The sequence below is a fragment of the Diuraphis noxia genome, unplaced genomic scaffold, assembly GCF_037042655.1.
Source record: "Diuraphis noxia isolate RWA-SAM2 unplaced genomic scaffold, SU_Dnox_SAM2 contig0004, whole genome shotgun sequence".
NCBI lineage: Eukaryota > Metazoa > Arthropoda > Insecta > Hemiptera > Aphididae > Diuraphis > Diuraphis noxia.
In genome coordinates this window covers 15,844,550-15,857,401 of record NW_028301714.1, presented here as the reverse complement: position 1 = coordinate 15,857,401, position 12,852 = coordinate 15,844,550, and the positions used below count along the sequence as shown (strand labels likewise).

The window sequence follows — 12,852 nt, the reverse complement described above, 5'->3', positions numbered from 1 at the left end:
AATGATGGTAGTAATATTATTATTAATGTATTACTGCTAGGAAAATGAGACACGTGTATGTGATTTGTAAACTATATTCAGTTGATTTACACGGTATGGAGGTCAACGCAAATAATGTATAATATTTTGTACATTATACTCCCTCATATATATGTTTATAATAATATTATTATTATGATTACACGTATGCGACACCTTGGTATAATAAATCTTGTGACTTAACCTTAATAATAATAATAACAATAATATATGAGCAATTTACATATTATAGAACAACGATATTGTAATTTGAATACCGTGTTGGCGATTATAAGTGCGGATACGGAACGCAGCTATCAAATACCCCCGTCATGCTTCAATAAACACCTGTTCGATTAGCATGATTAAAATATGGGTAATTAATCGTCGTTTTTTTTTTTATGTGTATATGTCATTACTCCAGCCGTGTTATTTGTTGTCGTGAAAATGTCCAATATTAGTAAGGCGACCAATTTCTACATTTTTCCCAGACGACAAACATGTGACCCGCAGCGTTCGTTCTCGTATCTTAAAAATAATAAATGATAAAGTTTGAAACTTTCAATTTAATATAGGTATATAATATAAACTAATAATTATATACGTCGACAATACCTATACTTTTTGAATTTATTTCTTATATCAATAATTCTTTACTTACTTTTTCTCTCGGGCCGTTATGTATTCGCTATAAAATTACTATTAGAACATTATGTATTTATGTGTAATGTATCTATATGAAAAATTTTTAAATTTGGGAAAATGTAAAAATTACGAAATTATAATGGCACAACAATATCGTATATGATATACATGTTTGGCTGTATATTCGTGTTTGTGTGTAAACATTACAACGTGAACACTACGGTATATTATAAATTATAACATTAATAAATAAACGAGTCGCTCTGTGTCAGAACAGCTTAACCCACGACATTTTTATACTGTTTCAATATATACGCTGTTCAAAATGCGATCATTGGGTTCGAAAAACCATTGTACGGTTCGGCACTATGGAACTGTGCAAAGATTTTGTCACTATTTTCTTTTTGCTATGGGAACATACCTATCATTTTATCGGACTCCTGCGTATAAAGTATAGGTATTACAATATTATATGTAAAGTGCATCATCTTACAAAAACGTCGCGCACATGACTCGTTAGAAAATTTGTACAAGATTCCAAGTTCTAACGCAGCTGTAATCCGGGCCTTGAATTTTACATTACAAAGTTTAAAGTTAAATAATAGGTACCTATACAAAAAATGTGTTCAAGAATTCTTCAACAAGTTGTCAAACAATGTAGAACAAGTTATAATGTGCACATTTGTCGAATGATTTTTTTTAAGACAGTGTTTTCTTAAAAATTACACATGTAATGCCAAATTAACTTATATTTTCCCAATTTTCTGTATGAAAGACTATATCCAAACATTTAGTTTTATAATATATTGGGTAATTCGTAGTACCTACTACCTATGCAATTTTTCGTGGGATGGCTGCTTTTTGCACGCCATTCGATAAATTTGTAGAGAAGGTACCCAAAGTACGTATAAATATAATTATATTTATTATTGAAACGATATTTTCACTTAACTTGAAGTACGTATAAAATATACCATATTAGACATTGGATATGTTGTTGCCTGGGTATCAGGTAATAATAATAATAATAATAATAATAAAACGAGCGATGTGCACTACCGGAATGCCGTATAATACAGTTAGCATTTTATATATGTAGGTGTTGAAATAATAAATATTGCGTATTATAATGGCAACATTGTTGGAAGATTATAAGAGTGCAACCGGATGCGGTACAAGATAAAAAGTTTTAGTCGTGGCGAGTAATGATAAGAAAAAATAATAATAATAGCTAGCATGACAATAACCTATAACTGTGAAACGGTGGACCACCTATACTCGATACAAATATAAGCTGTTCCCGAGGAGACTCGATTATTGTCTCATTCCTTTATTCCTTATTTCCTGCGTGATGTAAGTACATCAAAAAGATATTTTTTTTTCTTTTGCTCGTGCAGACAATCGCAAATCTACCGCCAGCGTCGTCGTTCGTATACCTAACTATACCTAAAATATTTTATAGGCATATTTTCAATTTTGTTAAACGGGACCTAACATATAAGTCACGTATTTGAACAAAATGTTTCACGGGGAATTACTTCAAAGAATAGGTGATAATTCACAACCATATGATTACTTGTATAAATACATGGTTGTATATGTGTAAAAATCATTAGTTGTATAATCGTGTTTGTGTTTGCGTACTATTATTTTGAAATATTCATGACAACACGTATATAATAGATATAATATATGTGTTAAAATTTAAGGTATCCATAATCCATTTGTCACGTCTATGTTAATAGTCGTACCTGAATTTCATATATTATATGAATATCTGTTAAAATGATGCTGTGTGCAGAAGTAAAATTTTGAATTTTTATATTTGTGCTACATTTAACTCTATTATTTATTTGATTGGATATAATATATAGAATAAATTAGAATTCGTTAATAGCCATCTATTATCTATATAATACGCCATTAATAGTTGATTTAATCGCTATATCATAACGAGACAACGACAGGTCTTAAACTCTTAAAAAACAAAACGCTGTCTTGTTTATAGTGAAAAGATATAACACTGAGCATAGCTCCTAAGATCCCTTTGTGAAATTATATTTTTTTAAAGTTAACGCGTATAAGAAATAAATCACTTCGTCGGCATTGGCACTAATCGAAAACAATTTTGAAAGATAAACACAACTATAGATATTAGAAGTATTATTAATCAATCATTGTTATTATAGTAAATACTCATTACTGATCGTTGTTTCTTATACCTATATAGTACCTACACCTAGTTCTCTTGTTGGATATTCGATGTGATTACATCTTTATAAATATTTAATTTTTGTTTTATACACTCTTGATTACTGACGATTAAAAATCACTACAGTTAGGTGGGATACTAGTAGGGATAAATCTGAGGTTTGAATTTTAAATCTCGGACGGATTGCGATATTTCAATGGGCGCGCGGGGTTGAAAAGTCCAACCATATAACGCGTTGATTGTAATGTTGTCTCGAAGCTCTTCTTATCGGTATAGAAATGAATGCGAGACCAAATCGTATGTACAGATTGACAGTAATCATTATAATCAGTGGTGTTTTCGCGTTTTAAAGTTTCGAAAAGTATATGCAATTCGCTTGTCGCTTCCTACAGCGAACAGACTTTCAATCGTTTCTTGATGGTGTTCGTCACGACATTCAATTGCTGTTTGCTATCAACTAACGGCATTCTGTTCGTGTTACAGGACGCAACGAATTGATCGCCAGGTACATAAAACTTCGCACCGGCAAGACACGGACGCGGAAACAAGTCAGTTCTCACATCCAAGTGTTGGCCCGCCGCAAGCTGCGTGAAATCCAAGCCAAACTCAAAGTGGTGAGTACCAAAACCCTACTGCGGTGTCCGATGCACTTACACTTCAGTTTTACACATATCTTGTGGCACATAGTTCGCCGATTAAATATTGTTATATTATTTCCATCATCGTTATATTGTTGAGACATTTTGTGTAGACACCCATAATGGTTTTTTTTTTTTTTTTTTAAATTGTTCTCATTAGTGGATTAGTCTTGTATTTAAGTGTGTTAGAGGTAGAGTGTAACGTGTGTTGTGGGGCTATAGGTTGTACCCACGGAGCATGCGGCCAAGGAGAAGGCGTTACAGACCATGTCGGCAATGTCCAGTGCGCAGATTGTGTCGGCATCAGCAACAGTCGCAGCTATACACTCCAAGGGATTAGCCAGCTTGGCGTCTTATCCACCTGGCGCGCCGCCCCCGCCGGTGAGTACACAATGCTCCCAACGCACGCTACCTCTTGTATACGTTTGCTTCTCTCGTAGCTTATTTTGCCATCCGTAGCTTGTGTTGTTGTATTTGTGATTTGCCAATAATGTAACTAACACGTTTATTTTGTCATTTTTTTTTTTCACAGTTTTGGCAACCAGGATTACAGCCAGGCACATCCCAAGAGTAAGTATACTTTAGTAGTCAAGTTTGTTTTTTTTTAGAAATCCAATCTAATATTTTTGTAATCACCTTGCAGTGTTAAGCCATTCGCCCAAGGGTATCCAAGCGGCGGATCGACTGGCCTTAAACCCCCGTCTACTGCTGTATCGTCTGAAATCCAACCACCTAGCGTCCCACCTTGGGATGGTAGAGCAATTGCAACACACAAGCTGCGTTTAGTTGAGTTCTCCGCGTTTATGGAACACCAACGAGAACCAGAAATAGTGAGTCCCTTATCTAACTAAGCATAGTGTATGTGCATACAGTGGTTAAAATGTAATTTTTGTCAACAGTATCAAAAACATCTTTTTGTACATATTGGAGGACCAGTGAGCTATTCAGATCCTTTATTGGAAGTGAGTGCATTTGATATTATGTTATGTACTTTTAATAATTCACAATACCTACTATATATATTATGATTAATTTTTGTTTCTAGTCTGTGGACGTGCGACAGATTTATGATAAGTTCCCAGAGAAGAAAGGAGGCCTTAAAGAATTATACGACAAAGGTCCCCAAAACGCATTCTTCCTCGTTAAGTTCTGGGCAGATCTCAATTCGAACATTCATGATGAAGCTGGTGCTTTCTATGGTGTCACTAGCCAGTAAATATCTACTCAACTAAGAATACATGAAATTGATTTGATTTCCAATGGCTTTTTTTCTCTTTAAGGTATGAGAGCTCTGAAAACATGAGTATAACGTGTTCAACTAAAGTTTGCTCGTTTGGCAAACAAGTGGTGGAGAAAGTGGAGACGGAATATGCCAGATTTGAAAACGGGCGTTTCATCTACCGCATACACAGGTCACCTATGTGTGAATACATGATTAATTTCATACACAAGCTCAAACATTTGCCCGAGAAATATATGATGAACTCTGTGCTGGAAAATTTCACCATATTACAGGTAATATTTGGTCACTGGGTAATACTTGATAAAAATGTCTTGATCAGTGTTAATAATTTTGTTTGTTCTCCTATCCCCCCAGGTGGTTACCAACCGAGAGACCCAAGAGACTTTACTTTGTACAGCTTACGTCTTCGAAGTATCCACGTCAGAACATGGCGCACAACACCACATGTACAGACTGGTCAAAGACTAAGAGTATGTTATTCATATGCAGTATGAACTATCAAAATAAGTCGATTGGTGCTGTTTGGTTTCAGTCGTACCTTTATTTATTTGAGACCTTGCAAATGATAAACGTATCCCAATCGATAATTTTATTTTGTTTGTAATTACCCTATACCAAAATACTCTCTTTATGAAGGTAATGTTTACCTAATCAGATAATTATTATTATTATTATTATTATTATTATTGTTCTTAATGACTTGTATAACCAAGGGGTTAAGTCTATATGACATTATTCTGAGATTATTGTGTACTTTTTATTTTATCCCTTTGATTTTTTACCAATTTTTTTTTCCACTAATTTATTATTAGGAGTTGTGTTGTATTATTGTAAAATGGAAACACCGAAAAATTTATTAATGTGAAGATAACATCTTATGACTTACCGCCCACAACTGGTGACTGTTATTATTGAGTGAAATTAGAACAGAGGTTTTAGGGGTTTAAAAAAATTTGAAATTATTACGTTTTTTGTACTTAAAAGTTAGGTCGACTGAATCCTGTTGCAATTCTTATTGGATATTGTAAAAATGATGTAATTTTGTAGATTAATTTGTATATACATAGAAATATATTATAATATATTATATTATTTTTAAAAATAAACAAAACGAACTAAACTTTACAAAAAAAAATTTTTAAACAGTGTAACGTTTTTAACATTTAACTATATAGAAAATAATGTGTTTTATATTATTATTTTTTTTGTTTCCAAGATTTATTAGTTTTTACATTGTAAAATTATACTTAGAAATGATTTCATTTGATCTCTGGGTTTTTCCTCAAACAGTGTTTGAAAATTAAGGAACAATAATAATATATATATTGCACGTTTTATTTATATTCTATTCAAATTTTATTTGAAAACAAAAATTTTCAAGAAATTTTTATTATTATTACTATTTTTTTTTTTTTTTGATTTTTATGCTTTATTTTTCGCATATATATACCATTATTGTAAAACATACTCTTGGACATTATAAAGTGAACTAAACTTTTTTCATCCAAATATTTATATAAAAAAAAAAATTATAAACCAATTGTTACCAAAAACTATAAACATTATACTGTGTTCCGAAAAAAAACAAACACGATTTATTGAGTCCAGTGAGTTGAAAAACCAAAATGAAATTTTACTTAAGGAATGTGTAATTACGTGAAATCAATGATATTGATATATAAAAAAAAATTTATGTGTATTGTGAAATTATTATACTGGTTAACTGTTGACAGCTATTATCAGTATTTTTGATGATGTATGTAAACATATTATTTTATGTTAATGTGCAATGTTATAAAAGTTTAATAATTATTTTGTATATTTTATATTTTATTTATACATATTTTAACATTTAAGTTGAACTCTATTTTTTTTTTTTTTTAATTATAATTTCTTTTTCTTTATGAAAAAAATATAATTTAAAACTAATAATTTTTTTTGTGTCCATTAGTCCAAAATGTGTGCAAGTGTACAAATGCCTCCTGAAATTGTCTTTGTACACTTTTTTTTTTGAAATGAATAAAAAAAATTATTTATTTTTTTGATAAAATTTTATTTGTCTGAGTCTTTCCACAGAGCACAGAATTCATAATCATTATTTACACAACTTCTTGAATTGTAAAAAAAAAAAATAAATACCTGATTCATAATGATAACTTTCAACTGAAGTGTCACAAACACTATGCTTTTACATAAAGAAAAATGTATTTAGGAGCCACAAAAAATGAATTTTCTTATTTTTGAGTAGTCACTTAAGGTCCCGTCAAACAGAAAGCGGACTGTCCGCGCGGCCAGGCCGCCGGTCCGCCGGTCCGCTGATGGTCAAACAGAATGCGGACTATTTGAGCGAACCAGTTTGAAAACTGAACTAAAGTATACTGCTAGTTATATTTTATTTTTACTTTTTCACTTTTCTGTTTTAATATTACAAAATGTCAAGTAGTTCTTCTGACAAAGAAGAATTGCTACTTCTACTTGCCTTAAGTCAAGCAAGAAGAAAAAAAGGAAAATGGGTACATGAAATAAACCAAAAAAGGGAAGAATTCGGGGAGTTTCACCGACTGTGCAGTGAATTGAGTTCTGTTGAAGACCGATTTTTTATTTATTTTCAATGTCTCGAGAACAGTTTGAGAATTTACATACTCTTTTAGAAAATAAAATATCGAAACAGACTAATTTTCTAAGATATTCTAGAAGTGCTGATCCGTAGAATATTCAGTGTATTGTCTACTATTAGTTTAATTGAAGGTTTCTAAGAATTTTGATTCTAATAATATTATACTTGACTAGTATAGTATATTTATTAGAATATAATATTATTATTATATTATCTATATATTTTATTCGAGTCCGCCGTGAATTTTGTGAAAAAATACAACAGCTCGTTTGTCCGCGGCGGACTAGTATAGTCCGTCGCGGTAGACCGCCGTCTGTTTAACCAGCATGATGCATTTAAATAGTGCACATGGCAGCGCGGACAGTCCGCTTTCTGTTTGACCGGACCTTTAAGAAAGGCCAAACCCCACTGATCGCATATTGATCCATTACATCACAATGTATCATACAGTGAAATTAATTGTCATCATTTAAGAGGATAATGCTAACCATAATTTCATTAGCTGTATTCAACACAGAAACTTTTTATCATCTAACTATCAAGGCAAATAGAGAAATTTTTTTTCAAGTTATGGATAAATAATTAGCAGGATATAGAAGGACGAGGTTTATTTCAAGTTTTTGAAGTATGAGAAAAACAGAAATTTTATAATCAATAGATACAATTAGGTTATTTATTCTTAACATTGTTGTTTTGAATGAAAAAAATATAATTTTAAAATTATATGCAAATATCAAAAAAGTACCCAAATCATTTCTTATGACTATAATTAATAATTAAAATTTTACTGTTGTACACTACACTAGGTCATTATTTAGATAGTTAGACTTAGGTAAAGTTGGCTAATTGTCCTTCATTAGTTTTGTATTTCAAAATAAGTGTTGCTGATTTGATCAATTACCACATAAAAGTTAGTTAATTTTGAATGTATTTAGAAAATTTTTCACTATTTCCAAAAAATCATTTTTGTTGCCATCCGATTTTTCCTGATATGTTTTCCCAAAAACGCACCCTGGAACCATTCAATAATCCATAAACCATGCATGTATTATCTCCATCTAATGACAAATATTTCGGTTCTTCTGTACTCGTATTTTTCCATTCAAAACATAAATCTTGCGAATTAGGATTTCTAAAATTAAGTAGAATATTATGATGTTAATCAACATTCTGATCATAATTTTTATAAACCATCATTCTAAACATACCCAGTTTTTGCAAAATTGGTCCATAATTTACTTAATATTCTACACATTCTTAACTCTGGTGAATTGGGTTTGGGTGCAAATCCAAATAGTGATCCATAAAATAAATAACTCAATTCGTCAGCGTGACATGCACCTATGAAATTTAGTATTACAAAGATAAAATTTAATAATAATTTATACTTAGTAGAATACAAGTCATAAGATTCGAATTAAACATAAATTCTTACCTTTTAACGATTGAAAAGTTGGCCTTAGAGAAAACATAATTCTTTTGCAAATATTGATTTCTCCATCAAATTTAAACTCATAACTGTAAACCGATGAGGTATTTTGTTTGAGAAAATGATCATAACCACGATGAAAATCTTTAGTAAAATATAAATCACTGTAGAACTAATCAAAACAAAAAAATTCTTAAGATTATCTTATAATATTTCAACATTTAGTTAAAGAAACTGAACAGATTCCTAATTTTTTGGGGATTTTGGTACACTTACATGACATATATTTTCCAATCTAGTAGTTCCGCATTCCAAGTTACATTCGTTGAAGTAAAAGTTCTTTACTTTGTTAATAATTTCTTTACTATAATGATTTTGAAGTAATTCATTAATTTCTTCAGCGTCGCTCAGAATTTTCATCATTCTATGCTCTGAAAATTAGAATTCATCAATTTTATTGTACTGCTATATTAACGACAAAAATATATTTGTGAATGTACAAAACTTTATCACTAAACATTGATACAGGATAGTAATATTTAGTTTTATCTTTCTTATATTGCCTTTTAACTCATAAATTGGATTTGTTTCTATTAAATACTAATAACATACCATACGGCATTTGAAATTTTCAATATAAATATTAAATAAATAAAAAATGGGGTAATTGTTAAGTTACTCAAATAATTTGCCTCCAAAAGCTATCAATCCTTCCATGTTGTTGATCCCAGTAATTACAGGTACAGTTGATGCAGTCTGGATTAAAACTTCAGGATGAGCAGGGAAAAATACCTCACTGACCATTTCACTTTCAACAGATGGAATAAACTCATAGTTTTGAAAATCAGTTTTGCCCTTTTAAAATAAAATTTTTTTAGGTTTGTTATAATAAATTGTATACAAAAGAAAAAATATTAAAAAATAAATCAACTAAATATACTAAAATAAATTAAATATGTTACTTAAATCAACATTTCAGTAATTAAAGTAATTACAGTAAATATTTGTAGTTGTTGGTCAAAGAGAAGCAAAAATAAATAGTTACTCAACAATAAGTTTTTTGGGAAAGGTATACTAAGCTACTCTTTAGAGTTTAGACACCAGAAAAATATATTTAAACTAAATAAAAATTATACTTATTTTTGATGAAAAAAGTTGTTTGAAGTTACTAAACCAAAACTTATTTTACAAATAAGTTTTAATTTAAATTTTTATTGTTTTAAAAAATATTTTAATCTGCTTAACACATGACTACCTCAATTTTAGTTAACTTGACAATGTCAATAGCTGGGACATTGAGCAAATATTGAACGATTTCTTTAGGATCGTTTTTTTCACAACCTAAATTTTTGGCCAACTTGAAAGCTGCTTCTTTATGTTTTTCAGTGAATGCCCATGGATTAAACATACATCCACTTTGCATGATTGCCTTTTGAAACAATCCTAATTTAAAAATAAAATATAAATATATAGTATTACTATAATATATTTTTTAATTAGAAATCTTAAAATTGTAAATATAATTCCAAACAATAAATAAAACAAAATTATATTGAAACTCAACCTGTGGATTGTGGAGACAAAATGTGACAATGAACAGATGCCGATCCTGCGCTCTCTCCAAAAATAGTAATGTTTTGAGCATCTCCTCCGAACGCATTAATATTAGCTTTTACCCATTTAATTGCAAACAGTTGATCTTTTAAACCCATATTGCCAGGACATTCATCAATATCAAAGTTGAGAAATCCTATACACAAAATCTACAAGTTATTTTTTTTATTATAAATTAATAATATAATATTTTATAGGTAATAAGTTACAAAAAAAGAATAACATTAATTTTCGAATTAAATTACCAAGAGCATTCAAACGATAGTTGATTGTAACTATGATAACATTTTCATCAATCAAATAATCAGGAGAGTAAAACTCTGATGAAGCTGATCCATTATTAAATGCGCCACCGTGTATAAATAACATAACTGCCTTTTTTTCTTTTAGTTCTTCCTAGGAAGATGGCAAATCACAAAAATAAAATAAAATTGATATCATATTCTAATGGAATTAATAAATCATTGTTTCCTAATACTTGTGGGACATATATGTTTAAATATAAACAATCTTCACTTCCAGAAATTTTGTTCTTTATGAAAGAATACTGCATACACATTTTCCCCACTGAAAATGCTTTTAGTATGCCAGACCATCCTGGATGTTTGACGGGAGGCTGTAAAATGCAAACCATTAACAGTCTGCCGGGTCACATGAAAACAATCACTTAAAGTTTATCTTTTTCTAATCAAAAATTTTGTGATAGTCCAAACTAAGCATGATTTGATGGCCCTTGATTGATCCTTTAAATTTTATTGAACCAATAAATAAATACATTTTTTATGCAACCTGGCCTTAACCATATAAATAATTAATATAATATTTTCAAACTCAAAATATCAACGTTATATAACATTTGATTTACCTATTTGTTTTTAATTATATTTTATAAACTATAAATACAATACCATGCAATGCATCTAAAAACCTTTGTTGTTAAAACCTTAAGAAACTTTAAAAAAAAAATACTACACATGTATTATATACTTCTATACTTAAAAATCAAGCAATAATGGCCCACCTTAAATCTCAAGTTCCCAACAGGTGGTTTAGCATAGGGTATGCCTAAAAAACTGACGTAAGGCTTATTTGACGCTTGTGTTTTGTAGTGAATTCCTTGCAAACTACCTTGCTCAATAATAACTGTCATTGTCTTTGGTGGCTAGAAAATATAATTTTATACCTATTAACACTTTATAGTTAACAAACATTTTTTATAACTTATAATTTAAATGTATCTATTGAAAGACTATGTAGAAAAGATAGCAATTTTATTATTTAAACAATCAAAAATTACACTGTATTTGATTACTGTAAATCATAAAATGTAAATTATAAATATTATTGGTATTATTGTTTAAGAGTTATCTTCTCCAGCTTTAGCAAGAAAAATGACAAGTATGACTGCTGTATTGTCATCATTACAATGCGCAAATTTAAAACGTTTGGCATGGTATTCGGAGGATTATCTACGCAAGACCATACCTTCAGGTATCTTACGACAGTGTTGGACAAAAATCCTTTGAACTTGTTGCACATGATAGTTGCAATGAAACGCCATTTGATGAAAGTCCGCCAAAGCTTTGACATAGTCAAATCAAAATGATTTCTTGTCTGAAGTAGTACAATATTATGGTAAGTGTAAAATTCTTAAACAACTTATCTGAATAATTATATCCTATAATATAGTCGGAAAGACCTCTCAAGCTCAAATGTTCCACAATGGTGCTCAGTAAAGTCACGCTTTGTATGGTTTTAATTTTAACATTTCACTGTTTCAAGTGTTGACGCACAAAACAATGAATTCGTGTATAATATTTTTTATGAATGAGAAGAAACACCAATGTTCGATAACAGAACATGACTGAGAATGATTGTGCTATATATTATTCTTTTTCTATGGTGGTACAGAATGAATAATTTAAAGAAAATTGAATAATTTTTCATAATAATTCATCCTGCGCTCTCGGCCCACGACTGACGAGTGACGACTGAAGCCAAGTGCGCGGTGCACGTCCTGTTATCGTCATTCGCCGGCCATCGACCGATTTCAATCCGTCATAACTTGTGAGTGGTGATATCACATTGTTTGTGGTAAGGGTGGTCAGTCCACGGTTTTATCCGATACATACTCAATCCGTTGGCCGACAGAGTGTCTGAACGTGATTTTTTCGCTTAGAAAGTTAGAAGTGAGAAGAAGACAGTGTACGCGACGAGTTTTCGTATATTATTATTATTATTATATCTTATTCCGATAATTTTTATTATTTTTTTTTTTTTTTTTTGTCGAAAAGAGAAATACTTATAACATTTCACAAATTCTATTTTTAAACCATTAAATATATTATTGAATTTGGCCAATTTTCACAAGGTTTTTGTTTTTTTTTGTTCGTTTTAAGACTTTAAGTAACAAAATTTAAAAATCAAAGTTCTGTA

The 12,852-nt window shown here is 30.3% G+C and overlaps 2 protein-coding genes across 10 annotated transcripts in view; one reads left to right on the top strand and one right to left on the bottom strand.

Annotated features, from left to right (window-relative positions):
* Positions 1-6,806, top strand: part of sd (TEA domain transcription factor 1 homolog scalloped) — a 78,717-nt gene extending 71,911 nt beyond the window's left edge. For 7 of the 8 annotated variants that reach the window (XM_089227345.1, XM_089227344.1, XM_015510783.2 and 4 more), the window contains 8 exons: positions 3,359-3,489; positions 3,736-3,894; positions 4,046-4,083; positions 4,157-4,343; positions 4,413-4,475; positions 4,559-4,725; positions 4,794-5,028; positions 5,111-6,806. In XM_089227345.1, coding sequence (XP_089083471.1) covers positions 3,359-3,489; positions 3,736-3,894; positions 4,046-4,083; positions 4,157-4,343; positions 4,413-4,475; positions 4,559-4,725; positions 4,794-5,028; positions 5,111-5,224 — 1,094 coding nt within the window. In that variant the 3' untranslated portion in view covers positions 5,225-6,806. The remainder of the gene's footprint in view (positions 1-3,358; positions 3,490-3,735; positions 3,895-4,045; positions 4,084-4,156; positions 4,344-4,412; positions 4,476-4,558; positions 4,726-4,793; positions 5,029-5,110) is intronic. The other variant, XM_015510781.2, reaches the window with a different exon arrangement.
* A 1,210-nt stretch (positions 6,807-8,016) lies between these two features.
* On the bottom strand, positions 8,017-12,461 carry LOC107172408 (carboxylic ester hydrolase-like). 2 transcript variants are annotated; one of them, XM_089227341.1, is made up of 12 exons: positions 12,116-12,461; positions 11,902-12,030; positions 11,438-11,578; positions 10,895-11,032; positions 10,662-10,812; positions 10,367-10,552; positions 10,058-10,245; positions 9,495-9,657; positions 9,079-9,233; positions 8,809-8,974; positions 8,582-8,714; positions 8,017-8,505 (listed from the first exon to the last, which is right to left on the bottom strand). In XM_089227341.1, exons 2-12 carry the CDS (start codon positions 12,004-12,006, stop codon positions 8,334-8,336), a joined length of 1,698 nt encoding a protein of 565 aa, XP_089083467.1. In that variant the 5' UTR covers positions 12,007-12,030; positions 12,116-12,461; the 3' UTR covers positions 8,017-8,333. The 2 variants fall into 2 exon arrangements, with proteins under 2 accessions (XP_089083467.1, XP_089083468.1); XM_089227342.1 differs by lacking the exon at positions 10,895-11,032 and having other exon boundaries at positions 11,902-12,461.
* Positions 12,462-12,852: the final 391 nt, after the last annotated feature.

Coding starts and splice junctions, on each gene's coding strand:
- LOC107172408 (XM_089227341.1), bottom strand. CDS start 12,006: ATGTCAAAGCTTTGGCGGACTTTCATCAAATGGCGTTTCATTGCAACT. Junction 11,579..11,901: donor CTGTCGTAAGATACCTGAAG/GTATGGTCTTGC, acceptor TATATTTTCTAG/CCACCAAAGACAATGACAGT. Junction 11,033..11,437: donor TTGGGAACTTGAGATTTAAG/GTGGGCCATTAT, acceptor TGCATTTTACAG/CCTCCCGTCAAACATCCAGG.